The sequence below is a fragment of the Trypanosoma rangeli genome (genome assembly GCF_003719475.1).
Source record: "Trypanosoma rangeli strain AM80 chromosome Unknown Tra_15.4_contig_00199, whole genome shotgun sequence".
NCBI classification, from domain to species: Eukaryota; Euglenozoa; class Kinetoplastea; order Trypanosomatida; family Trypanosomatidae; genus Trypanosoma; species Trypanosoma rangeli.
The window spans coordinates 11,352-36,538 of NW_021705944.1; the positions used below are offsets into that span (position 1 = coordinate 11,352).

The window sequence follows — 25,187 nt, forward strand, 5'->3', positions numbered from 1 at the left end:
ACGACACAAAGTCCGCGAAGAAGGGCGGTGAGCGTCAGTTCAACGGCCTTGTGGACTGCTACGTGAAGACGTGGAAGAGTGACGGCATCGTTGGGCTCTACCGTGGATTCATGGTCTCGTGCGTGGGTATCGTGGTGTACCGCGGCTTCTACTTTGGCTTGTACGATACTCTTCAGCCAATGCTTCCCGTGGACACCTTTATTGTGAACTTTTTGCTTGGGTGGGCCGTGACGATCGTTGCCGGTCTTCTCTCCTACCCGTTGGACACTGTCCGCCGTCGCATGATGATGACATCCGGTGCCTCCGTCAAGTACAAGAACTCAATGGACTGCATGGTGCAGGTCATCAAACAGGAGGGTGCTGCATCTCTGATGCGTGGTGCTGGAGCGAACATTTTGCGTGGCATCGCCGGTGCCGGTGTACTCGCCGGTGTGGACGCGCTAAAACCGATGTACATCCGGTGGCGCATGGCTGATCAGTTGAAGTAGGACGGTTAAGGAGAAGAGTAGTAATGTATGCTTTTGGGTATCTATGGTTGTGTTTATTTTTATTTGTAGAATTGTTTTTGACCGACGTGTTAAGTGTGTGTTCATTTCTCTGGTGGTGATTGGACTTGCAATATTCATATGCTAAGGAGCAAAACGAAAACCCCTCCCCCCCCCAAAAAAAAAGAAAAAAAAGAAAATCAGTAATAATGCAAACAATGAGATACGTGTGTATTATATGGGAGGGCCGGTAGAATTAGCAGTAAGGGCGTAGAGGAAGGCAAATAATTCAAAATAAAAATACTTATGTAAAGTGGGGTCGGTGAGAAGCATTTTATTTATTATTGTTTTTTGAGAGACGGTTGACCAGGTGGTGAAGGTGGTTTCTGTGCTTTGAGGAATAGGCTTTTTAGTCATTTTTTTTCTTTTTTTTTTAGGATGTGGCGATATATCGAACATGAAAAAATCAGCCATTTTAGCGTATATTGTTGCGGTGTGTGTTTGCATCTTGCGTTTATATTTGTTGTTGAAGACGATCTGATACATTTTACCTAAATAAATAAATAAACGTAATATATATATCTATATATATATATATATATATATGTATGTGTACTTGTTTGTAGTTTTATGAATGATTGTTTTTTGTTTCTTGTTTTTTGACGTATTAAGGTTGGGAATGATGAACATCACAGTTAGAGGATACCGTGTTAATTTATCTGTGTGTCCATGTTTTCCCCGTTTTTTTTTGTCTATTTGCGTCTGGAATGACTCCTGCTGAGATTATTATGGGAGCTATGTGCACATATTACTTTTCTTTTTTCCATTTTGCTTTTTGTTGCTTTCGCCGAAATGACGTCGTTGGTTTTTCGTGAGAGATATTAGTTTTTAATTAAGAAAGTAAAGAGGTGTTTGTAGCTTTTTAATCATGCCCCGTGGCCAGATCATGACGGGGCAGGACTGGGAGCCTCAGGTGTTTAATTTCCAAAACAAGAATAACGCCAATAAAAAGCCTGGCCGTGTGAGCGAATCCGAGGCCAACCGCGTCCTGCAGCGCGGAGGAAATGTGGATGTTATCAAGAAGGAATACTTCCACGCAAATGCCCAGAAGACGGATCTTGGCGCCAACGCAAAGAGGTTGGACGAGGACAGCGATACGTTGAGGGTTAAGCGCGTTGATAATGCTTTGCGCATCAATATTCAGCGGGCACGCCAGGCAAAGGGATGGACGCAGCAGGACCTGGCGAGAAACATTGCGGAGCGAGCCGGAGTTGTGACGGAGTACGAGAACGGGAAGGCGGTACCGGAGGAGCGGGTGCTGGTAAAGATGGAGAAGACATTGGGCGTTCATCTGCGTGGGGTGATGGCTGGGAAGCCATTCGGAGGCGGCACCCACCAGCAACCACCGCAGAAGAAAAAGGCTGTGTGAGTACCTTCGCTGTCTAGTTTCCTGGATATATATATATATATATATATATCTTTCTCTGCTGTTGCACTTTCTTTTCTCTCATACACTTCAGAACTACCGACTCGTGAGGCATGAACTGAGGGCACTGAACTGACTCGCATTCGAACATGGACCAAAAAGAAAAAAAAAGTAAAACGATATAACTGCGACAAACAAAAAAAAAAAGAAACGAACTAAACTAACTTCGAAGTTATATGAATGCATTCAGGGGACGCCTTCAGTGTGAGAATAACAGCGATCGAAATAAAAAAAATACGGAAACAACTGCCTATTATTCTGGCAATGTGAGGAAACGGTGTTTTGTGCACTCGTGGGCCTGCTTGGCTTTCTTTCTTTCTCTCTTCCTCTCTTTTCTTCTCTGGTTGTGTAAATGGGTGTAATATACTCATTTTTTTTTATCGTTGTTTCTCTTCTTTTTTATACCTGTTGTGAGGATTCTAGGCGCTGTTTCACACTCCGTGAAATCCGTGTGAGACGGGAAGCGCAATAAGTAACTTTTAGTCCCTGGGAAGAGAACGGGCTGACGAGCTGAGTTTTCTTTTACCACAGTTGCAGAGGGAGGTAAGGTGATACGTAAACAGAACGAAAACTGAAGGAAAAAAGAACACTCCGAGTGAGGAGGAAACGGCTAAACGCAGGAGGAACACGACACACATCACTGGATATATTACCCATTATTACTGAAACACGATACGAGAAGAGGAAAGGCAAACTGGATAAAGTCGCAGAGGAAAGGGTAGTAAATGAATCGGTATACAATTTTAGGTCAGCTGGGCGACGGCTCTTTTGGAGTGGTGAGCAAAGCTCAGCACTCCATTAACGGGGAAATAGTGGCGGTAAAAAAGATGAAGCAACGATTTTCTAGTTGGGAGGACTGCCTGCAGCTTCGTGAAGTTCAATCGCTTAGGAAGTTGCAGCACCCAAATATTGTGAAGCTCAAGGAGGTGGTGCGGGAAAATGCAGAGTTGTTTTTGATATTTGAGTACATGGAAATGAATTTGTTCAATATTCAGCGAATGCGAACAGAACAGATGAGTGGGACACAAGGTTGCTTTAATGACCGTGAAATTCGTAGTATCATGTGCCAGACCCTACTAGCTGTGCAGGCAATTCACAAGGGTGGTTTTATGCACCGTGATTTAAAGCCAGAGAACTTGCTGACAAGGGGGGATATTGTGAAGGTGGCTGATTTTGGCTTAGCGAAAGAGATTCGCTCTCGGCCGCCCTTTACGGAATACGTCTCAACCCGTTGGTACAGGGCGCCTGAGATTATCCTGCGTTCTACTCATTATAATTCCCCAATAGACATATGGGCGTGTGGTGTGATTTTTGCGGAGTTGTATCTTAATCGTCCCCTCTTTCCAGGGTTATCGGACAGTGACCAACTGTTCAAGATATGCTCAGTGTTAGGGGCACCAGTCCCATCAGAGTGGGATGAGGGATATCAATTATCACGGCGTCTAAATATGCGTTTTCCCACTGTTGCACCTACACCGCTGCGACAAATCCTTCCGAACACTCCATCAGCTGCCATTGACTTGATGGAGCAAATGTTGCGGTTTAATCCAAGTGATCGTCCCACAGCCACGCAATGCTTGAAGCATGCCTATTTCACAGGGGCCACCAACGTTTCGGGAGCAGGGGGGACAACAACAGCCTTGTATGCGGGCATCAGCACAGGGCAACCACATAACCCGTTTCAGCTTTTCTCAACGCAAGCTTCAGCGCCCAATGGACCATCTCACGGGAGTGTGGGTCTTAGGACTAATGGGGGAAGCTCACCTCCTGCATTATGTTCTACCTCGAGGCTTCTTTCCCCTGACTCAAGCATACCTGGACTTCATCCGTATGTCAATGTCGTGCGCTCTGCTCCACAGAGAGTTTCTAAGGCAACCACTAACGATGATGAATTCAACTTTTAGTTCAGGATATGAGAGCGATACACTTTGCCCTTTGTTACTTTTGCTCATTTTTTTTGTCATTTGTTCTTCATGGAGGGTGATAAGAAACTCAGAGCAAGTTTGGACCTTACTCCTCTTCAGTCGCAGAGTTTAGAGATTTATGGTTGGTGCCAGGATTGAAAGGTCTCTCATTACACGTCGAATCTTTGATTTGTTCTTACTGCTTTTTTTTTTTGCGTGTGTTATCATGAACTTATTCTCGCCTTTTTGCGTTATGTCTCCAGTCTATTATGTGCGTATTCTGTATGGGGCGGGGTTGACGCATTAGTGTGCAGTGTACCTGTGCTCCGAAACGGACCGTACTCGCATTGTCCCTGCCTACGATGAATATGGTGGGCTCGGGCAGCGAGGGGAAAAATGGTAGGATGAGGGATGTGCCTCTGGCTTTTTGTGTTCAGTTGATTTTTTTCTGTTTGACTTTTCTCTTTTTTTTTTTTTGGTGCTACTACTGCTGCTGTTGCTGCTGGTGGTTGCGGTGTGGAAGAAGGATTTCATTACGGTTTTCTTCCACCGTTAGACGTCCGTTTTTTTTTTTTTTTTTCAGAGGCTTAAAAAGAAAAAAGAGGGCCAGGGAAGCGGTGGATTGATAAAAGCGATGTTGTTGATGCGGCTGGTTTTCTTCACGGCATTGCTGTTACTTCACTCTTCTCATACGGAAGGCACTTTCTACGTTGTGCGAGGGGGATGCACCGATGATTCTGAAAAATGGACTACACGTATTGACTCTGCTATCGAAAATGAGGCCGTTGTTGCGTTTCTTCGTACTCAGGGGATACCTTTCGCTGGAATTGCCGGATATGTGCAGGGTGGCAGCGCCTATTGGAACGATGGGTCCGCAATGAAATGGATGCCGTCTGGGTTTGACCCTTCCTCAACGGCGGACGCCGGGTTTCTTGTGGTGCGAGGCGATGCCTCATGGGGGGTGGAGGTGTACGACGTGTTTCCGGATACAGTGTTCATCTGCACAGATGGTGAAGTGGTGCTGGACACCACAACCACAACCTTCAAGAAGGCGTCCGTCACAACCACAACAGAGGCAGCTACTGAGGCATCTGCTCCAGCCCCCATAGAAGCGCCAACAGAGGTGCCCAATAATGTTTCTGAGGTTTTGGACGCTTTGGCGACCACGATGAGTGCAGTAGGCACTTTTGATATTGTTCCTTTGACCACGAATTCTGTGACGGTGCCCGTTAAAACAAAAAGCTTGCTACAACATTTAGACGTACTTAGTCTGAGACACCATTACTTTTTTGGTGTAGCCCTCATAGAGAAGGGGGGTGCTGTGAAGCCGCAAGGGGTTTCAACCTTGATGCGTGGATCAGAATCGACACTGGAGTTCATAGTGCCCTTGGCCTTGATGGACTCTGGTGTGAAGCAGTACACGATGTGTGTTGTGGCCGTAAGCAAAATGGGGACTCCCACGTATCGTCAAACAGGCGCCATGCTTCTTATTCATTCAATTGGTGAGGTGTTACGGAACTTAAGTGGCAGCGTAGAAATTAACGAAGAGGACATCGTGGATGGTGGGGACGTCATACGTCCACTGCGTGTCATGGGGCCAGGAACTATGGTGCAACATGCTATTACGGTTTCCTCGCTTACTTTTAGTGGTCTCTCCCTCACCATGATTAACCATCGCAGTTTGAGGAAAACCTGCACACCAAGTAATTTGTCCATTAATTTTGTCTTTTCAAATGGCAACTTACATCTATTTCTGCCGAAGGAATACGTTGAACGCGTGAAGACGGCTCCGAGGAGTCTTTGCGCCTCAGTAGAAGGCAATAATATCGTTATTGCAGACCTTGAAAAGAGGCGATGGTCCTTCACTGCAGCCAATTCTTACTACGCGTATGGTGAACCAATCAAAGTGCTGGCCTTGGGTGCTTCTTCCGCGGCAGTGGCAAGCCGCATGTATTCGGCATTTCTGTCACACTCGGATCTGTGTTCTTCAGTAGACGACAATGCTGTGTCGTTGCAGCTTGAAACTTCAGTTGCTCCTGCAAAAAGTTCCCCATCGTCTTTGCCCCGGGAGCAGCAGGAATTAACGCTTTACCTCAGCGCTGCTTCAGCTGGAAAGCATGCAGGATACTTGTGTGTTCAACATATATCAACCAGGAGAAACATTCGGATCGTCTCCTTGACGGGGTTACATGTGAAGGTTACGGGTGAGTTGCCTACGTCGCGCTCTTCTGGTTGGGTAACTCTTTTCAATGGCTCGACAGGATCGATTGCGCTGAACGACTTTGTTTTGCCTTCGCAATCCGAGAGAGATGTGCAACATTTTAATGCCATTTCGCGCTTTATCATGCAAAAATCCCTGCATGTTCAATTTTTATCATTGCCTGTGGGTGCTCGCTGGACAACAAAGCTACAGAGGTGTCGTGACAACACTGCTAGAATTGAAATAGAAGCTGCCGCGTATGGGGGTTCTGTTCATATTAATGCCCCTCTTTTTTTTTTGGATTCCGCGGGAATTCTCTGCGCAGGAGGCGAGTATCTTCGGGTGGACTATAGGGTTTATGAACCCTTGCAGTGGCTTCAGCGATTTGGTGACTCTGAGGACGCCGTGGTTTCCACCGTAGTGCCAAGTTTGCCAAGTTCAGCTATAAGAGTGAAGATTGCGAATTGGGATATGTCTTCTCACTTTGCAGTTCGTTTCGCCGTAGATAGTAGCTGTCGTGTTGGTTTCACGGCCAATGTTTGGCAGGCCTCGGACGCCGTACACGCTGTTAGTTTATCCAATATTGTTAGTGGAAGTTTTGCGCTTTGTGTAGGGATCTACACCGCTGCTGGGGAGACTTCAATGTTTGTGTCCAGCGATCGTATTGTTTTGTTGATGCCTTATGAGGCAGGTCTAAAGGTTTGGGAAAAGGAACAAAAAGTGCTGTCTGGAACATGGACGCTGTGTGGGGCATCTTCTGTATGCGGGTATGTGCCCCCGCAACCCTTCTTGGAGGTCTGTGGACGCCATACCGTGACGCGTGCGTGGCCCATCATTGTCACGGAGAAGTTTTATTCTCTCGGAAGCTTCAACGTGAAGTTACGCGGGGAGGCTCAGATCTATTCCGGTGCTCTAGTTGAGGATAGGGTATTTATCAAGCGAAACAACTTTACCTGCCAAAATATTAATCTTTCAGAGATGGGTGAAGGCGGGAACCTGTACAGTACATCAGCTGTGGTAAACCAGGAGCACTCCATAGTAACGCTAAATTCAAGTGCACCACTTGCAGGTGTCATTCTTGGCTTTGCCACGTGGGATGGAGGTTGTGACGCCGAGTCGATTCGACACAAAGCCCTTATTTCCACTGTATTTCCCACTACATCCCCCGTCTCAGCTTTGGATCTTGTTACTTTGCTGGGGGATCACGAGGAGGGTTACTTCGTTGTATGCGTACTGCAGGCAGCTTCATGGAGAACTGTGTCCCAGACGTACATCCACACAATGCCAAGCGGCGCATATGCTAAAAGTGTCGGTGCGGATGCCATTGCAGTGTTGGGCCAAAACGAAAATGAGAAATTTATTTATCTCTGGGAAACAGGAACAGAGGATTGGGCTATCGTCGGTTTTTTTTCCCCAAACGTTGCGATATCGTTTGCGCTTGTCTGGGATGACGCATCGTGCCATGTTTCACCCGCGTACACCTCGCCCATGCGGTACGTTTCTACCACTACAGCTTTGGTTTATGTTGAGGTTCCCTTTATTGCCGCGGCACCGACACCAACCTCCGTACTGTATTCGTGCTACTATGTTGAAAACGCACCTGTCTTACCACTTCGCATTGAGCAGCGTCGCGAACGGCAAGTTAGCGTGCTGAATCTATCGCTTTCCTCCATTAACTATCTTCCTCACTTTGCTATTCGATACAACACAACGGAAAACACCACTATCATTCTTTCCGATCCTTTGAGCCCTCCAATCACCCAACTGGGACTTTTCCTTGTCGCTTCGCCCGAGGAAGAGGATGCGGCTACTGGCTGCTTACCCAATGCCCGGCGGCACGTCTTACTCCTAATGGTGCAAGTGAATAAACTTGGATTGCGATACGTAAGTATTGCACCGAGTGTTCCCGCATTGCTAGGCTCTGCAGGACGCGAAGTTTACTTGCGTCTGTGTGCTACCGCTTCGAAGAGTGTCAGCCCACGTTTTGTTCCTGTTAGTGCATATCTGGTTATTAATGACATTGGTTCAGTGATACAAGCGGATCCGTTTTCGTTGCAGCTTGTTTTTCGTGCTTTGAACAACACCCACCGCCCGCTGTCGCTGCAGGGATGTGCAGAGTTTGTGCAACAATATGTCGTCAGCGTGACAGGTCGAAGGTCTGATCAGCGAGGAGTTTTGATAACCGCCAATGGTAACAACAGATTCCTTCTTTTTATTGAGCCGACTTTGGAGGTAACAGGCGAGAACGCCATCAAACAGCTGCGGGCTGTTTACAAGGCGATGATGTCAGGGAAGATGTTGCCTTTGCGTGTTGGGTCTGCGGATGGTTTGTGGTTTGTTCTTGACTCGGTGGAGGGTGTGCATCTCTTTAACCAGACACACCACTATGGATTTCCGCGTGTTGTTGTGACAAGCGTGGGTGGGACCGATAATACACCCAACAAGGACTTGGTGAAGCAGATTATAACGATATGTTGTATCATCATTCTGCCTGTCGTTGTGGGGTTTGTTGTCTTCTCCTTGCAGCGTACTATACCAAGGTTGAACCGGCTAAACCTGGGCAAAGGCTGGCTGAGGCGAGCGAACAGCAATGACAACAACAGGCATGGCGAAGCGACCTACAAGGCCGATTCTGCTGTGCTGGGCAACCAAATAGGCGACTCTCCGTCCCCGCGCACCCCGCAGTCGGTAGAGATTGGCACACAGCTCACCTCCTTTACCATGGAGAACTCTGCCGCCAACCCGTTGTACGGCTCGGATGGTGATGAGGCGCCAACCTCGTTGGGCTGCACACCGCCGGTAGGCAATGCTACCTTCTCCATGCGTGAATGTGGAGCATGGGAAGTGGACCAAAACTGACATGGTGGGGGAAACACATGAAAAAAATATCCCCGAGTTGAACGAAGAAACAACGAGAACGACCCAATGGGCGAAGAACAGCAAGAGCAAAGATAAAAATAATAATAATAAAAATGGCAAATATGTAACGACGCGGACGTGTGTATTATTATTTTTTTGTTGTTACTTTTTCATTTTTATTAGTGTCCGCCTACCTCTTCATGTCGCTGGGTTTGTCTCGTATTTATTTATTTTTTGTTTGTTCCTTCTTTTTTTTTTTAGTTTTGTCGTGCAGTCACTTTAACAGTGCATGCATGCAGGTGTGCCAGAGGAAGACAAGAAAGAGTTGTACATGCTGTGGCTCTTTCTGCTTTGTACCTCTTCCCTTTTCTCTTTCCGTGTGTGTGTTTGTGTGTAGGGCTTCGGGAGAACATGCGTGTCTCCATGTAAATATGACTGTGGACACCTTGTTGTATTCATTAGTTAGTTTTATTTTACGTTTTCTTGTGCGCCGATTTTTTGCCTTTCATTTTGACTGCGCTGCTGTCGTTTGCACAGGGCGGTTCGTTTTGCTTGCCAGGTGGATACTTTGCGTCTCTTTCTCTGGGTGTGTGTTGCTTTGCGTTTTGGGAGGAAAGCAAGAGAAAGCCTGTAAGTTGTACAAGCATGTCGCGTAACGTTGCCGCCGAGGAGGACTGGGAGGACGTGGAAGCCGTCGAGGAGGAGGAGGAAGAAGAAGATACGACCATTAACAACTCGAATGTGATGATGCGGTATAAAAAGGCGGCCTTGTGGTGCAATGAAACACTGCAGGTGCTACTTGATGCCACAAAGCCTGGCGCAAAGGTGTATGACCTCTGCACGTTGGGTGATGAGACAATTGCGAAGAAGCTCAAGACGATGTTTAAAGGCACGGAGAAGGGTATAGCGTTCCCCACATGTATTTCCGTAAACAGCTGTGTGGCACACAACAGTCCATCTGCTGACGATGAAGCGGCCTCCCAAGAGATTCAATTGGGGGATGTGGTTCATTTTGATTTGGGTATTCATGTGGACGGGTACTGTGCGCAGGTGGCCCATACCGTGAAAGTAACTGAAAATAATGAGCTTGCTGCTGATGAGAAGGCTACAAGGGTTATTTCCGCAACTCACAGCATTCTCGACACGGCTATACGCAAGATGCGACCCGGGACCAACGTTTATGATGTGACGGAGATCATTGAAAAGGCTGCCACGCACTACGGTGTTACCCCTGTGGATGGCGTTCTTTCGCACATGCTGAAGCGTTACATTGTTGACAGCTTTCGGTGCATTCCACAACGGAAGGTAGCGGAACATCTTGTGCACGACTACAAACTGGAGGCAGGGCAAGTGTGGACGCTCGACATTGTTATGAGCTCTGGAAAGGGCAAACTAAAGGAGCGTGATGTACGGCCGACCGTCCACAAGGTAGCGCTGGACTCCAACTACGCCATGAAGATGGAGTCGGCGCGTGAGCTTCAGCGTGAGATTGAAGCAAAGTACCAGACGTTTCCTTTTGCGCTGCGAAACCTGGAGACAAAGAGGGCTCGTCTAGGTCTTTCAGAGATGGTGAAACACAACGCCGTGGTCCCGTATCCTGTTTTGTATGAACGAGATGGTGAGGTGGTTGGTCACTTCAAGGCCACGGTGTTGATTACCGGCAAGAAGATTGAGCCTGTGACGGGACTCAAGCCGCAAAAGGCACCGGCGCTGCCGGCCTACACCGACGAGCTCTTGCTGACAACGAGCAAGCTGTCTTTGTCTCTTGAGGAGAAGAAGCGAAAGAATTAAGCGGCGCCAGGACCCAGGCACGTGCACAAGCCCGCGTCTGTCGCGAGCGATGACCGAGCAGGGAACGAAAGCAGGAAGCGGGGTAAACAATATAAGGAGGCAAGCGAGATAAAAAAAACAAGAGCTGGCTCTCCCCTAGATGAGATGCTGCGGGGAAAAGGCAAAGGAAACAATCACAGGCGACAAGTCAGGGAAGATGTCATAAATAAATGCAAAAGAAACGACTTCACAAGAGAAAAAAAGGAGGCAAACGAAAGAAAAAAAAACTTGGAGGGATGAAGATCATTGAAGACAAGGGAGGAAATCGCCAGCGAAATTTTCTTGCACATAAGTGCTAACAGTATTGAAGGCATGAAAGTACGTTTTGCTCTTCCCTCCCCCCACCCCCTTCTCCTCAATTCCTTTGTTGTTGTTGTTTTTATTACTTGTGGAGGCATCTCCTCTTTTTTTTTTCAGCCAACCCTCCGCCACCATCGTTTTCTTACGTGTTGCACGTCATCTTGCCGTGGCCAGCGTGACCGTGTTTTTTTTTTCTTTCTGCTTAGTTGCTGGCTTGCAGTATTCTTTCTTTGTTGTGGATTTGTGTGGTTGGGTCTGTCTGCGTGGGTGAGAGTAGTAAAGGGCCCGCTGATAGAAGAGGGAAAAAGCGCTCGGCAAGGAAAATAGCAAGGGCAAAAGAAACACTAAGAAAAAAGGCGAAATAAACAGGACAGGGGATACAAGCAAGAAAGAGAAAATAAGAATAAATCACAGGACGGTTCAAGTCATGAGTGGTGTAGACGTCGAGGAGCTGCGTCAGGTGACACTTGGCAAGAAGCTAGGCGCTGGCAGTTTTGGTTCGGTTTATGCTGGCATCCTCCCCAGTGGTCGATTTGTTGCGGTGAAGGAGTTGGAGCTTGCAGAAGATGCTCCCACTAATACAGAGGTGGAGATTCATAAGAAGCTGGCACATGAAAACATTATTCGATACCTTCACAGCCATGTCGACACCGAAAGCTCACCGAAGCGGTTGTTTGTTTATCTCGAATTTGTTACAGGGGGTTCTGTGACATCACTTATGAAAACTCTTCCAAAGGGGCGCTTGCCAAATCCAGTGGTGCGGGTTTACGCTCGCCACATGTTTTCTGGTTTGGAGTACTTGCACAGGAATCAGGTGGCTCACCGTGATATCAAGGGGGATAACCTGCTTATTTCTATGGACACAGGGATAGCGAAACTGGCCGACTTTGACCAGGCAAAAATTATGACGACACATGGAACTCTACGCAAGGCGGCCACTGCGACGCTTGCCGGTACACCGTACTGGATGGCGCCGGAGGTTATTACCGACGAAAGTGGATACAATCCATTTAAGGCGGACATATGGTCTGCGGGATGCACGGTGGCTGAGATGATAACAGGCCGCCCCCCGTGGACGCCAATGGCCAATGTAATGCACATTATGAACAGACTTGCAATGTCCTCCGGGTGGCCCGATGCGGTTCCAAAGGATCCTGAGGCGTTGGGTTCCCAGCATGCCTATGACTTTCTAGATCTTTGCTTCAAACGCGATGTTGCCGAGCGACCTGATGTCTCAACATTACTGAAGCATCCTTTTCTACAAATCTAGTATGGTTAGGAGTAAACTAAGTGGAGGGGTAAACAAAAACATAAATAAATGTACCTTGTTTTTTTGTCCTTGAGTGGGTGTGTATTATGCGAAAGTAAAGAGCGGGTACTGAAACATTCAAAATATGGATGAAAATGACGGTGCGGATGGAAAACGGAAATATGAAGGTAAAACGAAGTTGCAGTTGGAGGTGGACGATGAAAAGTGAAGAACAAAGGAAGGAAAGAAAAAAAAAAGTGAGAAATATCAAAAGTAGAAGATAAAATAAGATGCTTTTTTTTTTTTTTGAGGGGTGAGGTTTGCAGGGATCACCGAAGTAGAATGGAACATAGAAGGCGGAGCCACACAAAGGTATTTACACACGCACACAGTTAAGAAACAAAAAACAATATATATATATATATATTTATATATATATATATAATGCATATCTCTTTCTTTTGGAATATTACTTGAAAACGATATGAACGTCTTTTTCCCACCCGGACCCTCCGCGCGTTTTGATAACAATTGCTTCCGTGTGGACTTCTTTACACATATTTTCCTGTGCCAGTCTCTGTGTATATGTATATGTGCCAAGGAGAGGAGCAGCGCGAGCTCAGGATGCATGAGGGTGAGTGTATTCTTTTGCGTATCGCAGGATTTGTTGGAAGACGGCGCATGTGCATGCGCGAGGCACGAATTATTTGTGTACACGTTTCCGCTTTCTAACTTTTGAATACCCGCTTTTTCCTTATGCTGTTTAGCCGTTGGCATCCTTCTCCATGTAGGTGTGAAAATAACAAAAATGATGAGATCTACTGATGTCGGCTCTTTTTTTTTCTTTGTTATTATTCCATTTTTGTTTATCTCTTTTTCTCTTCTTCTTTATAACGTCTGCTACCTTTTTTTTTCTTTTTCTGTTGTTGTCCGCACGAGGCAGGAAACGGCTCTTCTCTTGTGGTTGACGTGGTTTTGTTTCTCAATGTTGATGCTTTTTTCCCCCTTTCTGTTCTCGCCGTCTTTGCGGACTCTGCTTGTGGTATCTGCATTCACTGCACAGTAGTTATAACAGGCCAGCACCACCCGTGTTTTTGGTTCTTGTTCTTTTGGTTGCAAGCATGGAGACAGTACGTTCTCAAGAGGCGCCAGACCGGCAGAAAACCGGCTTCACTCGCGTGGAAGAGAAATATCTCATTGACGAGGATGCTGTTGTTGGCCGTGGGGCGTGGAGCGTGGTGAAGCGGTGCACTCCAATCGCGCCCTATGAGCCCCCAGCGCTGCGACCTGGAATGAAGGTTGTTGTGAAAATCATTGAGAAGGAATATCTCATCTCTTTGACCAAGGGCAACGTGGAGCGGGCCACGGCCGAGGTGAAGCGGGAAATTGATGTTCTGCGACACATCCCAGCTCACGAAAACATTGTAACCTTTTTAGAGTATATTGAGTCTGAGATGGAGTTTCTTCTTTTTTTTGAGGAAGTGCAGTGCGGAGACTTGTGCGAGATTATTCTTCAAGCACCGGACGGGAAACTTACTGAGGAGAAGGCCAAACTCTACACGTACCAAATTATCAGGGCAGTTCTACATTGCCACATCCATGACGTTATTCACCGCGACATCAAACCAGAAAACTTGCTTGTTGGTGACGATGACAACATCAGGCTGACTGACTTTGGGCTTGCCAAGCGATCTAAAGGGGTGTGTACTTCAGCTGAACCACGGGAAATCTTAGATCCCGTTGCCCTTTGTATGCCGTATCCAGGGGCCGAGAGGCTTATTGGGAAACGCGTTGTCTGTTCCGATGTCATTGGTACCCCTCGTTATGGTTCCCCTGAGATGTTCTACGCGAAATTTACGCAAACATATTACGATGGCTTTAAGGCCGATACATGGTCCGTGGGAGTGGTGACGTACATTACACTCTCTGGCAGCTTCCCATACTCGGCGGCGGCACATGCCCCAGAGAAGGAGGTCTTTCGCACCATCATGGACACGGCACTTCCTGAGCCGCAGAGTATATCATCTGACGCACTGGATTTTATTCAGCGACTTCTTAATAAGGATCCGCATAAACGCATGTCACTCTATGATGCATTGAACCATCCTTGGCTAGAGGGAGTCTCAACCACGAGGGGTTCTGTTACAGTACCGAGAATACTTGAAAGGTTTTCTTCACTGGAGGTGACGGAGGCCTGTAATATATTTGATAAGGAGGCTAAAGCGCTGCATCAATGTATACGAGTGCTACAACGCGAGAATCAACATCTTCGTGATGAGCAAGAAAAGTATGAAGATGCACTTGTTAAACATGGAAGAGAGTCACGCGGAACCACCACACCACGGCGTGCAGAAACACCCACGGGGGGGTCTCGCGTGCGTGGAGCTCGGGTGCCGGGTGCCTCTGGCGTCGTGCGTATCGGTTCACCGTCACGAACGGGAGTGCGACCTGGCCGTAGTAGCGTCACTAATGAAAGTTCTAACGGCTCTGTGTGCCGTGCTTCTGCGCACCGTATAATGGCACGAAGCCCACTGGCTCGTAGTGCAGCAAGTACCGTTCGCCGTGGAACTCCCGCACGTGCAGGAGGCACAACCCCCATACGAAGTGGCACACCGTCGCGCCCGACAGGGCGATCTACTTCTACTGTGCGAGGCACCTCGACTCTCTCAAACGGTGTTGCAACCTCCACTTCCATCTCCCAACGGGCCTCTACGCCGGGTCGTACAGGCGTGCGTTCGACCACCCCGTCACGCTCCTCCGTTCTCAGTCACGTGACCTTGGCAAAGGAGCTCCATTTAGGGGATACTGTCACGTATAAGGGGTATCGTGCTGTTGTTCGCTTTAACGGCTCCACCGCCTTCGGCGCTGGAATTTGGATAGGTCTAGAGATGCTAGAAGGGAACGAAGGAACAAACGACGGTTCCTCATTTATTGATAAAAAACAGTACTTTACGTGTCCCAAGGGGAAAGGGGTGTTTGTGCGGGCGTCACAGGTAAAGAAAGTTTAGGATTCCCGTTGATGTTGTCGCCTTTCCTGTCCTTATCGTCGTCCCCGTTGTTGTTGTCGGCTTCTCGCATGTGGGAATCAGGAGGGAGAAACGGAGTAATAAGCCAAACAATATGCCTGAACTTTTTTTTACATGTGTGGTGTTGCTTGTAGATGCCTGGCCCTGGGTTTAGAACGTGGCATATAAAAAGAACATCCCTTAGTGGTGGTGTGTATGTGTGCATATGTTGTCCCCAAGAATAGAGAAATGGCGTCAGTGTTTGTAGCTGGCGTTCACGTAACATGTGACTTATCTCCCTTTATCTTTTTTTTTTTTGCCTCCTTTCTATGCACGGTGCAATGTTGGGAAATTGCACGGAAGAAGATTCTTGAAAGAGAGAAGAAAAAAAAAAAACGTGCGGAAAAAAGTAAAAAAGGAAGGAGGGAAGTAACAAGTAAGAAGAAGGAACGGCATGAGGGAAAATAGGAGGAGGAAAAACGCACAGAGGGGAGGGGGGGGGAGGGGGACAAAGGGCCGGACGCGCGCGAGGTGCTTGGTAGTTGTGATGGTTGTTTTCGCCAGACTACCTTTTTTTTTATTATTATCTCCGTGCGGGCCCCGTTACACGCGAGGAGCGGCACAAGTAACACTGCAGCGTTCTTTTTTCACGATGTGTCAGCAACCCACTGCATTGTTCTGTTCCTCCGTATCAATACATGTGTGTTTTCCCCATTATTTCTCTTGCTCGCCAGTATCAATTCTTCCTTATCCTTCCCTTTTTATATTCCTTTTGTTTTTTTTGTTTTTGGTTTGCTTTCTCTGTTGTTGTTCTGTTGTGAAGTATTTGATCGCTTTCAGTTCTGGAGCCAAGTGATGACAGACGAGGTGGTCCACCTTTTAACTGATCCTCATTGCGTGCACCATTTATTTTTTTTTTTGTTTTGCGTCCTAAAGTCAAGCAAAGGATGCCTCTAGATGAAGGAGAGACCCTCTCAAGGGCAGTGCAGCAGCTTCGCCGAGCGTGCGGTGATATGGTTAGCGCGACCGCCGAGTTGGGAACAGCGCGTGACGCCATGGCGCGCGAAAAGCTGCGGAAGTCGCGCATACTAGTCACGCAATATGAGGAGAAGGTTAGTGGGATTCTTGCCATGGGTATAGACGCGGAGTTGGTCTCTCTGCGGGGAGATTACAACGCGGCGAGGGCAGAATTTGATCAGGTCAACAAGGAGGCGATTCGAAAGGAGAAACAGACGTGGCGCCCTACTACTAAGGCTGATTCGGTCGAGGGAGAGAAGCGTGGCGCTGTGGGTGCAGCTCTCATGGCCCAGAGCCCTGGGCGTTTGCAGGAGATCAGGGTTGTTGACATGTCGAGGCTCCATACGGAGGAAGCTCTCCAGCGGGAAAAGCTTCTCGGCGTGCGAGAAATAGAGACCAACATGATGGATCTTCACACCATGTACCAGGAATTCCATGATCTTTTGCACCATCAGCAAGCCAATCTGGACATTGTAACGGAAGGCGTGTCGGGTGCCAAGACGTCTGTGGAGGGTGGAAGGAAAGAGCTCGCAGTATCCTCCAGACGGCAGAAGTGTGGTCGAAAGTTGCTGTTTGCCATTACTGTCGTGTTAGTTATTGTCATTATTGTAGTGATTGTTGTGGTGTTTCTTGTGAAGAGCTGAGGGGTGATGAGTTGTGCGTGAGAAAGGAGTAGGAGGGGGGGGGGACATTTTGAAAAAGAGGCCAAACCGTTTTTTTTTTAATATTTACGAGATGCTGTACTGAAACAGCTCGATTTTCTCCACATCAGGTTGTGCATTGTTTTTTTTTTCCCTCTCTGTGGATATGTATGTATAATATATATTCTAGTTTTCGAGTTTTTATTTTTCTTTCTTTTTGTTTTTCATCTAGCGTTATTAGTGTTGCCAATTGTTTTTTGTTTCTCCCTGACCGTGCCAGCGTGGATGTTAGTGGGGGCGTGCAGACGAGGAGGAGAGGTGTTGGGTGCAAGAAGTAGCTGTGCTGTGCCTGAGGTGGGGGGGAGTGCGTGCGATTGATTTTTTCTGCTGAGTTACTTCCACCTGCTCCTCTCGGTTCTTTTGTGTATGCGTGTGTGCATCGACTGGTTGCTTTTGCCTTTTTGTTTTCTTTTTGTGGTGCTGTGGGCAGTTCAGTATCATTGCTACTAATTTGCTAAACCCCACTGCATGGACTTTTTGGAAGATTCCCTGCCACAGCCGAAGCAGGATGTCAATTCAGTCTTTGGGGACGTTGATGCACCAACACAGACGACAGCAACGGAAGGAGCGGCAGCAGCGTGGCCTGCCCATGTGCCGCCCGAGGTTCTCCAGGGTAGTAACACCGACGATTTTTTGTCCGGTGACAGGGCATCGCTTGCGTCACCTATTGAAACAGAAACTAATGGTTATGGTGTGACCGAAGCCGTTCAAAAGGAAATCGAGAAGCGGACACAAGATATAGATGCGGAATCTAAGAAAAAGGCAGATCTCCAGACAGCTGCTGCAGAATCATACATGAGGCAAGTCAAGGTCCAACATGAGACGATGCTCAAGGAGAGGAAGTCAGAAAACATGCAACAACAAAAATCAAATGAAGCGATGCGAAATGAGTTTAAGAAAAATGGTGCAGTTTGGAACAGCGTGGGGTTGATGACTGACCTCAACAAGGCAAATAAGTATTCTAAGAGTACAGAGCGCATGAGGACTATTTTGAAGAAACTAAATGATACAAACCAGAGTGAAACATCACAGCCTTAGCGAGGGTAACAGCAGCCACAGTAAGACGTGAAACCCAAGCAAGGCACACCTGCCGGGTGGAGAAAGAAAGGAAGAGGAGGTGCTTTCCATAGAAGTCATGGAAAAAAACTTGAAAAGGTGTGTCTTGTTTCGTGAAACTTCCATCGTGTTTTAGTTATTGTTATATATGGGCCTCTTTCCATGCTTCCAGCGGTTTCTATTTTTGTTGCCTTTACTTTTTACAGTAATGACAATGGTCTTCATTGTCGTTATTAGCTCTGTTTTCCTCTCCACATTCTACATCATTATTATTATCATTATTTTGTGTGCGTCTGTGTTTTTGTGTGTGTGTGTGTTTTTTTTTTGCTCTGCGTTGTACTAGCTGTTTTTTTATTATTTTATTTTGTGTTCTCTCCTTTTTCGCAAAGTGTTTATTTTCTCTGACTGAGAATGCGTGGAGGCCGTGGTGGCGGCGGTGGTCGCGGAGGCCGTGGCGGCAGCTTTGGCCGTGGTGGTCGCGGGGGCGGTGGTGGTCGCGGGGGCGGTGGCGGTCGTGGAGGTCGAGGCCGCGGTGGTGGGGGCCGTGGTGGGGCCTCGGCGGTGCGGGGCAACGTTTTTCAGCCTCATGCTCGTATGCGTGGGTGCTATCTGCTTGCCGGCAAAGACACCCTTGCAACGAAGTCCCTTGTTCCTGGTGTTTCCATCTACGGTGAGAAACGGGTCAGTGGGACCATTGCCGGGGAAACCGAGTCCACTGAGTTCCGTGTGTGGAACCCGTACCGTTCAAAGTTGGCGGCGGCTATTTATTCGGGTGTTGCCCAGATCTATATGGAGCCGGGATCTTCTGTACTGTACCTTGGAGCCGCCAGCGGAACCACTGTTAGTCATGTTTCAGACCTGGTAGGGCCAGAGGGTGTTGTATATGCGGTGGAGTTTTCGCACCGCAGTGGTCGTGACTTGGAGGAGATGACCAAGCGCCGAAGCAACATTGTGCCCATCCTGGAAGATGCACGCTACCCACAGAAGTATCGGATGCTGATCCCACGGTTGGTGGATTGCATTTTCATGGATGTCGCCCAGCCTGACCAGGCACGTATCCTAGCGTTGAATGCGCAACACTTCTTGAAGGAGAATGGCGGGTTTGTCATTTCCATCAAAGCCAACTGCATTGACTCCACCGCGAATCCTGCCACGGTATTTGCCTCGGAGGTGCAGAAGCTGAAGGACTCTGGTTTGAGGCCCAAGGAGCAGGCTTCACTAGAGCCCTTTGAACGTGATCATGCCGTGGTTGCGGGGTACTACAAGTCGCCACCGAAGTGAACCAAAATTATAGCCCTCAACTCTGCGGCTTGCAGGGCCTCGATTCGGAGAGAAGTGGCATCGTGGGATGCGTCTAACTGCAAGTTGACGTTATGGTTAACGCTAAAATGAAATAAAATCCGATAATCAAGCATGAATGAAGAAAAGGGGAAAAAGGAACAACGAAAGAAAAGGGGAAAGAAAAGAAGGAAAATGACTCACAACATCGGTTTTGTCAGGAAGACGCAGGCAGAGGAAAGAAAAGAAAACAAGTAGTGACTTTCTGTCGTTTGTCTCCCTTTCATTTTCCTTTTTTTTTTTGGTTTTGAGTAATTGCCCGTTATGGTTGATGCTTGACGTGGGTTCCTTCATCTGTATGCGTCTTTATCACATGTATTTATCGTTCCTTTTTCTTCTTCCGTTTTTTTTTCGTTTTGATTGTTTCCTCGCGTGCCTGCAGTGCTAAAAGGTGAGCAACTCGAAGGTTCTGTCAAATGATACCGCGCACGGCGCAAATACGCCAGCAGCAGGCGAATGAGAGACGCAACAGGTTGGAAGAGAGCGCAGCTCGTGCGGCGCGGGAGGACATGTTTGCTCGACACAACGTCATGCGGGGTGTGCGTGTTGGAGGCGCGCGTCTTGCAAACACCAACCGGTACACACGCCGAGACCCAAACCGAGGCATCATCACACAAGCTGAGTGGAATGAGCTGGTAGAACAGCATGAAGATTCCGGTTTTAAGTTTAGGTTTTTATTCCTTGGGCTTGTCCTTTTTTCCGTTGCTTTATTAGCACTTGCGAAGTATGACATGGAGTTCAACGTGGAGCCCCCTCAAATTGAAAGCGGGAAAGGGTTTGGGGAAGTTGCCTCGGACAAGGGCACGGGCAAGAATTTAGAGGACTTGGAGAAGTACTATGAAACACTCGGTGTGAAGGGCCGGCTGCAGTCCAGTGACACAGAAGCTGGGGCAGAAGAGGATGGACACGATGCGGATAAGGAGCGGCGGCGGGAGAACTTTCGCGTTCGCAAAGAAATTCGTCAAGCGTACAAAACGCACCAACAACAGCGCGGACAGCTTGTGCATTGTGGTCGAAGCTGTGAAGCCCAAAGCAAGCAGGTGGAATTGGCGTACAATCGTTTGGCCTCTCAAGTGGATCGTGAGCTATACGGGGTTTTGGTGGGTGCGAAGGACACCAAGTCCAAGCGGTCTTTAGATGCTGCAGAACTAAAAAAGGCGTACGAAGTAAAGAAGAAGGAACTGGAAGAAAATGAAAAGGATGAGGAAGATCGAGAGATGGCCTTGGAGGAACTCAAGGATGCGTATGACATTCTTGTGAATCCAGAGGCTCGCAGCTATTATCTTCTGTACGGAATGAAACCCCCAGAGCATATGCGTCACATGAGTGCTAGAAGTGGCGGCTGGGGGCAGGAAATGACACTGGGCGTGTACAAGAACCGGTTTATTTTGGCTTGGCTGGACTTCCTTCATGGTTACATTGGACTTTGGGGGGAAACTGTGGTCCTTATTGCCGCATTGGCCTTCTTGCTTTCACGTGTTCCAATGGCGCTAAAACAGTCCCAGCGTCTGCTGGATGATCTTGATTGGGAGGCCTCTGTGGAAGAAACTGTTCAGGGCAGAAGCAAAAAGGACGAAAACTCCGAGTTGAAAGCGTGAACGAATGTCGCTGTTGTTGCCGTTTTTTTTTTTTTTGGTACTGCATTTTTGTATGTGCGCTTTTTGTGTGTGTGTGTGTTTGATTGTTATGCTTTTTTGTTTCCACCCGGTAAGGCCTTTTCTTTTTTGTCCCACCGAGTATTGCTGCCGAAGGCTGTGTGTAAGAAATGCTTTTTTATATATTCTTGCTTTTGTTTTTACACTATTGCCGCGGCTGGTGAGGTGAAAATGGTGTGGAGGGCACACACACACACACACGAAACAAAACAAAACAAGAGAAAAAGAAAAAAAAAAGAACGACAATGTAAGATGAAAATGCTAAGTCATCGAGGGATGTTTGTTTTTGTTTTTGTTTTTGTTTTTACGGGGTGCGTGATTGAGATGGGCTGGACGATTATTATTATTGGTGGTATTACTAGTTCTTTTTTTTATCCTTTCCCGCTGTCGTGCATACGACGCGTTGACAACGATGCACGCTCTCTACCAATATAACACCAAAATGCGGTGTAGCAGGAGTCGTTTCAAGCAAGACCACATCAACAGATGCATAAGCAGCAGGACTACTATACCCTTCTGGGGGTTTCGAGGACGGCGTCTAAGGACGGTATTCGTGAAGCGTACAAGTTAAGGGCGCTTGAACTCCACCCGGACAAGAACCCCGAGGGAGAGGCCGTGTTCAAGTTGGTGCTGAATGCGTATCAAGTCCTTGGATCCCCTACAAAGCGAATGAAGTACGATCAAGAAATGGCATTACGCGATGGCCGAAGACCGGCGCCCACGGCCGCATGGCGCCAAGGACCAAGACCAACGAGGGGCAAAAATTCAAGCCCAGGAGCACCAAACCCGGCACCCGCCCCATCCTTTTCCGATGGTGCTTCTAGAAAGCCTGTTGATGAGAATTTATTTGAGGATATTTACAAACAATACCAAAAAGGAACGTATGGAGGCTCTGTCCCTATAGGTAAGGACTACAAGGACGGCTTTCGTGGCGCGGGGGCAAACCAACAGAGTTTTTCAGAATGGTTCAAGCGAAAACAAGAGGAACTTAGACAAGCTGAAGAAGTTTTCAAGGCAAAGCTAGATTATGCGAAGAAACTAGAGGTTGAGGAGAAGCGGCGTGCGGAAGAATGGCGGAGACTGCAGCAGCAACGGGAGCGAGAGAGGGAGGAAGAGCTCGAACGTGCACGCGCTCAGCGAGAGTGGGAAGGCGAGTTGCTCCGTCGTGAAAAGGAAACAGCCGCACGGATTCGCAAAGCGGAGGAAGAGAAGGTAAAACTGGATGCTTACACCGAAGTTCAGAAAAAACAACAAGAGCATCTGGACGCTCACCTCAGGGATCTCGCGATGATGAAAAAGGAGCTTGAGGATGAGCGTCGTCGCCTGGCGGCTGAGCGAGAATTGGCGCGCCAAGAGTCAACGGATCAGCAAGAAGCACGTCGCGAACGGCAAAAGAAGCGCGAGGAGGAAATGGCATTAGAGCTTCAACGCGCGGAAGCTAAGATAGAGGTGGCTCTCGCCCACCAGGCTGACTACGAGGCGTACGAAAGAGAACGCGAGGAGCAGCGGCTACGGGATGAAAATGCACGCAAGCTCGAGGAGGAGTACCGGCGTCAGACAAACCTTCACGAGGAGGAGACTCAGCGACAGTTCAATGCAGCGCAAGAAGAGGCCCGTCGCAAGGCTTCAGAGGAGCTTGATGGGAAGCGAAGGGCCATATTGGAGCAACTTGTAAAGGAGCGGCAGCGACATCAAGATGATGTGGAGGCAATGCGGCGGGAGACGGATCGCATTGAGGCTGAGATGCAGGCGAAGCTCGATGCTTTGAGGAAGGCGAAGAAGTCTGGGAAACCGATCAACCTGGACGAGTGGAAGTTGTAGAGGTGTCTGCCAATTCGCTGGCACCGTGGAACATGTGCTATGGTTGAAATCTGTGAAAATGAAAAAGTGCCATTCGCTTATGTCCACTTTTATGTATACATATACATTATAAAATACCATTTTTTTTTTTTACCTTTTATGTTTTTCTTCTTGTTGTCATTGTTGACTTGCCCCTTATCAAAGCATAATATTGGATAATTTTGCATTGCTGTGATACCTGCAACCACGCATGAGGTTTGCTTTGAGGAGTGAGCGTGTTTTGTGTTTTTGTTTCTGTTTCTGAGAGTGATGTATTGTGGCTCATTCTATTTTGTTCCCCCCATTCTGAGTTCTTTTCTTCTTAGCGGCAAAAGTTTTTTTTTTTTGACGCTTTTGAAATAATAAAATGTACGGTGGATACGGGGCTTATGGGGGCGGAATGTCCCCCATGTATGGGGGCTACGGAGGCGGAATGTCCTCCATGTATGGGGGCTACGGAGGCGGAATGTCCTCCATGTATGGAGGGGGGTTAGGCACAATGGGGGGACTGACAGGCGGTATGTCTGGGGGCATGTTTAACGGAGGCATGCCAGATGGGATGAATGGGCTTTCAACATTGCCCAATACTCAGGGGACAAATAATAGTATACTGCCACCGCAATCGGATCCACCTCAGACCTATGTATCCAGTAAGCCTGCTATAGAGGAGGGCCCGCACGAACGCCGAGCGCGTCGACGAAAGGAGCGTAAAGAAGAAAAAGAGGCACTTGAAAAACATCGCCAACAAAAGAGGCAGCTTGTCATACATTCAGCCATTCAAATTACGGGTCATGTGTTGCAGACTCTGATTCAAATACTGCGTTCAGGTCTGGAGCTTTTTGGTGTCGGATTTGGTACTTACTACAGTATCAAGGCTTTGAAGGCTCTCGTACAAAGTCAAGAAGACAGTGTTTTACGCAAAGTCACCAAAGATAAATTTGCAAGTGCTACAAAGGAAACGGTGAATGGGGACTCAGCGCCTGGGACAAGTAAATTGAAAGGACAGCTTTTAATATCAGCACTTTTTATTTTAATGGAGGTACTCTACAGTCTGCAACAGCGTTACCGTGGCGCACGGGAGCGGCGAACGACGCGCCGTGAGGATCTCGGTATGCTTGGCAACAAGGATGAGGAAAGTTTGGAGGAAAGTCTTTCGCAGAGTGAAGAGCTGAGTGACGATGAGGCGTCCTCAGAATATTCTACGGACTTTACGGAATCCTTGCTTGGTGGCATACACAACAAGAGTGGTAAGGGCAAACGTGTTTTCGTTGCCGTTTTTGACTACGAGGCCCCAGATCGGGAAGGGTTCATTGGCTTTAAGGCAGGTGACCGTTTTGTCATTGAGGAATATGCGGATAGTGAATGGTGTGAAGCGTTTCAGATGGACGCATCTGAACGGCCCGTAAGAGTAGGGCTTGTCCCCGGCAACTTTCTGCGTCCACTGGAGGGGGAAACGAAACTCTGATGGACCAATTACTGTCTCCGCGTTCACTTCAACGCAAAATCTTTATAGGTGGTGGGGTATCATGTAAGAAATGATATGACACACACTTTTTTTTTAGGCTATTTTCGGCGCAATGTGTTACTTTATTTACATTCAAGGGCGCGATGAATCATCTTCTCTAAGTAAAACGGCATCATCAGACATGTTGTGAGTTCGTATTGCGTTTCTCTCTCTATTATTGTGTGATCTTATAGTTTACCTGTTTTCCTACTTCTCTATATATGTTTCTTGTTTCCCGTTCCACATATTAATGTCATTGTTTTTGACGATTCATATATTTTTCTTTTTTTAACTTAAAATCTTGCTACTTTTTGATTAGCCGCTTGTTGAGTAAATACCGGACAACAATGGCTGACGCCCAACCCGCACCTTCTGGTGAACAGCGCGGCTTCGGCCGGGGCCGTGGTGGACGCGGCGGCCGTGGTGGCCGTGGTGGCCGCGGTGGTCGCGGTGGCAGCAACGAGAAGGAGGAGTGGGTCCCTTGCACGAAGCTTGGGCGCCTTGTGAAGGAGCAGAAGATCAATTCACTGGAGGAGATCTTTCTCTTCTCGATGCCCATCAAGGAGCATCAGATTGTGGACCAGCTCATCAGTGAGAGTGAAATGCGCGACGAGCTGATGCTCATTGTCCCTGTGCAGAAGGCGACGTCAGCCGGTCAGCGCACGCGCTTCAAGGCCTTCAACATTGTTGGCGACGGCAATGGCCACATTGGTGTCGGCGCCCGCGTCGGCAAGGAGGTGTCGCTGGCCATTCGCGCCT

General features: G+C 47.9%; 14 protein-coding genes across 14 annotated transcripts, besides 29 other annotated features; all 14 read left to right on the forward strand.

Moving 5' to 3' along the window:
• Positions 1-110: 110 nt before the first annotated feature.
• On the forward strand, positions 111-488 carry TraAM80_05836 (solute carrier family 25 (mitochondrial adenine nucleotide translocator), member 4/5/6/31; the record flags this gene model as incomplete). The annotated part of the gene is made up of 1 exon (XM_029382699.1): positions 111-488. The coding sequence occupies one exon, from the start codon at positions 111-113 to the stop codon at positions 486-488; it is 378 nt and encodes a 125-aa protein (XP_029237437.1).
• A 174-nt stretch (positions 489-662) lies between these two features.
• Positions 663-685: a microsatellite.
• A 216-nt stretch (positions 686-901) lies between these two features.
• Positions 902-920: a microsatellite.
• Positions 921-1,057: 137 nt separating this feature from the next.
• Positions 1,058-1,091: a microsatellite.
• Positions 1,092-1,101: 10 nt separating this feature from the next.
• Positions 1,102-1,147: a microsatellite.
• Positions 1,148-1,413: 266 nt separating this feature from the next.
• TraAM80_05837 (transcription factor) lies at positions 1,414-1,914 on the forward strand (the record flags this gene model as incomplete). The annotated part of the gene is made up of 1 exon (XM_029382700.1): positions 1,414-1,914. The coding sequence occupies one exon, from the start codon at positions 1,414-1,416 to the stop codon at positions 1,912-1,914; it is 501 nt and encodes a 166-aa protein (XP_029237438.1).
• A 25-nt stretch (positions 1,915-1,939) lies between these two features.
• Positions 1,940-1,963: a microsatellite.
• A 104-nt stretch (positions 1,964-2,067) lies between these two features.
• Positions 2,068-2,122: a sequence feature (A-rich).
• A 155-nt stretch (positions 2,123-2,277) lies between these two features.
• Positions 2,278-2,311: a microsatellite.
• A 385-nt stretch (positions 2,312-2,696) lies between these two features.
• Positions 2,697-3,875, forward strand: TraAM80_05838 (putative protein kinase; the record flags this gene model as incomplete). Its single annotated transcript, XM_029382701.1, has 1 exon — positions 2,697-3,875. The coding sequence occupies one exon, from the start codon at positions 2,697-2,699 to the stop codon at positions 3,873-3,875; it is 1,179 nt and encodes a 392-aa protein (XP_029237439.1).
• Positions 3,876-4,316: 441 nt separating this feature from the next.
• Positions 4,317-4,352: a microsatellite.
• Positions 4,352-4,383: a microsatellite.
• A 55-nt stretch (positions 4,384-4,438) lies between these two features.
• Positions 4,439-4,455: a microsatellite.
• Positions 4,456-4,509: 54 nt separating this feature from the next.
• On the forward strand, positions 4,510-8,934 carry TraAM80_05839 (uncharacterized protein; the record flags this gene model as incomplete). Its single annotated transcript, XM_029382702.1, has 1 exon — positions 4,510-8,934. One exon carries the CDS (start codon positions 4,510-4,512, stop codon positions 8,932-8,934), a length of 4,425 nt encoding a protein of 1,474 aa, XP_029237440.1.
• A 92-nt stretch (positions 8,935-9,026) lies between these two features.
• Positions 9,027-9,049: a microsatellite.
• A 28-nt stretch (positions 9,050-9,077) lies between these two features.
• Positions 9,078-9,116: a microsatellite.
• Positions 9,117-9,154: 38 nt separating this feature from the next.
• Positions 9,155-9,199: a microsatellite.
• Positions 9,200-9,579: 380 nt separating this feature from the next.
• TraAM80_05840 (putative aminopeptidase, putative,metallo-peptidase, Clan MG, Family M24) lies at positions 9,580-10,725 on the forward strand (the record flags this gene model as incomplete). Its single annotated transcript, XM_029382703.1, has 1 exon — positions 9,580-10,725. One exon carries the CDS (start codon positions 9,580-9,582, stop codon positions 10,723-10,725), a length of 1,146 nt encoding a protein of 381 aa, XP_029237441.1.
• A 766-nt stretch (positions 10,726-11,491) lies between these two features.
• On the forward strand, positions 11,492-12,334 carry TraAM80_05841 (protein kinase; the record flags this gene model as incomplete). Its single annotated transcript, XM_029382704.1, has 1 exon — positions 11,492-12,334. The coding sequence occupies one exon, from the start codon at positions 11,492-11,494 to the stop codon at positions 12,332-12,334; it is 843 nt and encodes a 280-aa protein (XP_029237442.1).
• A 207-nt stretch (positions 12,335-12,541) lies between these two features.
• Positions 12,542-12,578: a sequence feature (GA-rich).
• A 144-nt stretch (positions 12,579-12,722) lies between these two features.
• Positions 12,723-12,757: a microsatellite.
• A 677-nt stretch (positions 12,758-13,434) lies between these two features.
• Positions 13,435-15,321, forward strand: TraAM80_05842 (putative protein kinase; the record flags this gene model as incomplete). The annotated part of the gene is made up of 1 exon (XM_029382705.1): positions 13,435-15,321. One exon carries the CDS (start codon positions 13,435-13,437, stop codon positions 15,319-15,321), a length of 1,887 nt encoding a protein of 628 aa, XP_029237443.1.
• A 447-nt stretch (positions 15,322-15,768) lies between these two features.
• Positions 15,769-15,795: a sequence feature (GA-rich).
• Positions 15,796-16,090: 295 nt separating this feature from the next.
• Positions 16,091-16,137: a microsatellite.
• A 128-nt stretch (positions 16,138-16,265) lies between these two features.
• TraAM80_05843 (syntaxin 7) lies at positions 16,266-16,979 on the forward strand (the record flags this gene model as incomplete). Its single annotated transcript, XM_029382706.1, has 1 exon — positions 16,266-16,979. One exon carries the CDS (start codon positions 16,266-16,268, stop codon positions 16,977-16,979), a length of 714 nt encoding a protein of 237 aa, XP_029237444.1.
• Positions 16,980-17,174: 195 nt separating this feature from the next.
• Positions 17,175-17,201: a microsatellite.
• Positions 17,202-17,504: 303 nt separating this feature from the next.
• Positions 17,505-18,074, forward strand: TraAM80_05844 (uncharacterized protein; the record flags this gene model as incomplete). The annotated part of the gene is made up of 1 exon (XM_029382707.1): positions 17,505-18,074. The coding sequence occupies one exon, from the start codon at positions 17,505-17,507 to the stop codon at positions 18,072-18,074; it is 570 nt and encodes a 189-aa protein (XP_029237445.1).
• A 302-nt stretch (positions 18,075-18,376) lies between these two features.
• Positions 18,377-18,409: a microsatellite.
• Positions 18,410-18,463: a microsatellite.
• A 40-nt stretch (positions 18,464-18,503) lies between these two features.
• Positions 18,504-19,373, forward strand: TraAM80_05845 (fibrillarin; the record flags this gene model as incomplete). The annotated part of the gene is made up of 1 exon (XM_029382708.1): positions 18,504-19,373. The coding sequence occupies one exon, from the start codon at positions 18,504-18,506 to the stop codon at positions 19,371-19,373; it is 870 nt and encodes a 289-aa protein (XP_029237446.1).
• Positions 19,374-19,513: 140 nt separating this feature from the next.
• Positions 19,514-19,565: a sequence feature (A-rich).
• A 281-nt stretch (positions 19,566-19,846) lies between these two features.
• On the forward strand, positions 19,847-21,028 carry TraAM80_05846 (uncharacterized protein; the record flags this gene model as incomplete). The annotated part of the gene is made up of 1 exon (XM_029382709.1): positions 19,847-21,028. The coding sequence occupies one exon, from the start codon at positions 19,847-19,849 to the stop codon at positions 21,026-21,028; it is 1,182 nt and encodes a 393-aa protein (XP_029237447.1).
• A 21-nt stretch (positions 21,029-21,049) lies between these two features.
• Positions 21,050-21,077: a microsatellite.
• Positions 21,078-21,110: a microsatellite.
• Positions 21,111-21,130: a microsatellite.
• A 139-nt stretch (positions 21,131-21,269) lies between these two features.
• Positions 21,270-21,287: a microsatellite.
• Positions 21,288-21,325: a sequence feature (A-rich).
• Positions 21,326-21,331: a microsatellite.
• Positions 21,332-21,364: 33 nt separating this feature from the next.
• Positions 21,365-21,391: a microsatellite.
• Positions 21,392-21,571: 180 nt separating this feature from the next.
• On the forward strand, positions 21,572-22,906 carry TraAM80_05847 (putative chaperone protein DNAj; the record flags this gene model as incomplete). Its single annotated transcript, XM_029382710.1, has 1 exon — positions 21,572-22,906. One exon carries the CDS (start codon positions 21,572-21,574, stop codon positions 22,904-22,906), a length of 1,335 nt encoding a protein of 444 aa, XP_029237448.1.
• A 254-nt stretch (positions 22,907-23,160) lies between these two features.
• Positions 23,161-23,204: a microsatellite.
• Positions 23,205-23,324: 120 nt separating this feature from the next.
• On the forward strand, positions 23,325-24,389 carry TraAM80_05848 (SH3 domain protein; the record flags this gene model as incomplete). Its single annotated transcript, XM_029382711.1, has 1 exon — positions 23,325-24,389. The coding sequence occupies one exon, from the start codon at positions 23,325-23,327 to the stop codon at positions 24,387-24,389; it is 1,065 nt and encodes a 354-aa protein (XP_029237449.1).
• A 386-nt stretch (positions 24,390-24,775) lies between these two features.
• On the forward strand, positions 24,776-25,187 carry TraAM80_05849 (40S ribosomal protein S2; the record flags this gene model as incomplete). Its single annotated transcript, XM_029382712.1, has 1 exon — positions 24,776-25,187. A coding segment is annotated over one exon (412 nt), but the record flags the coding sequence as incomplete, so codon positions are not given.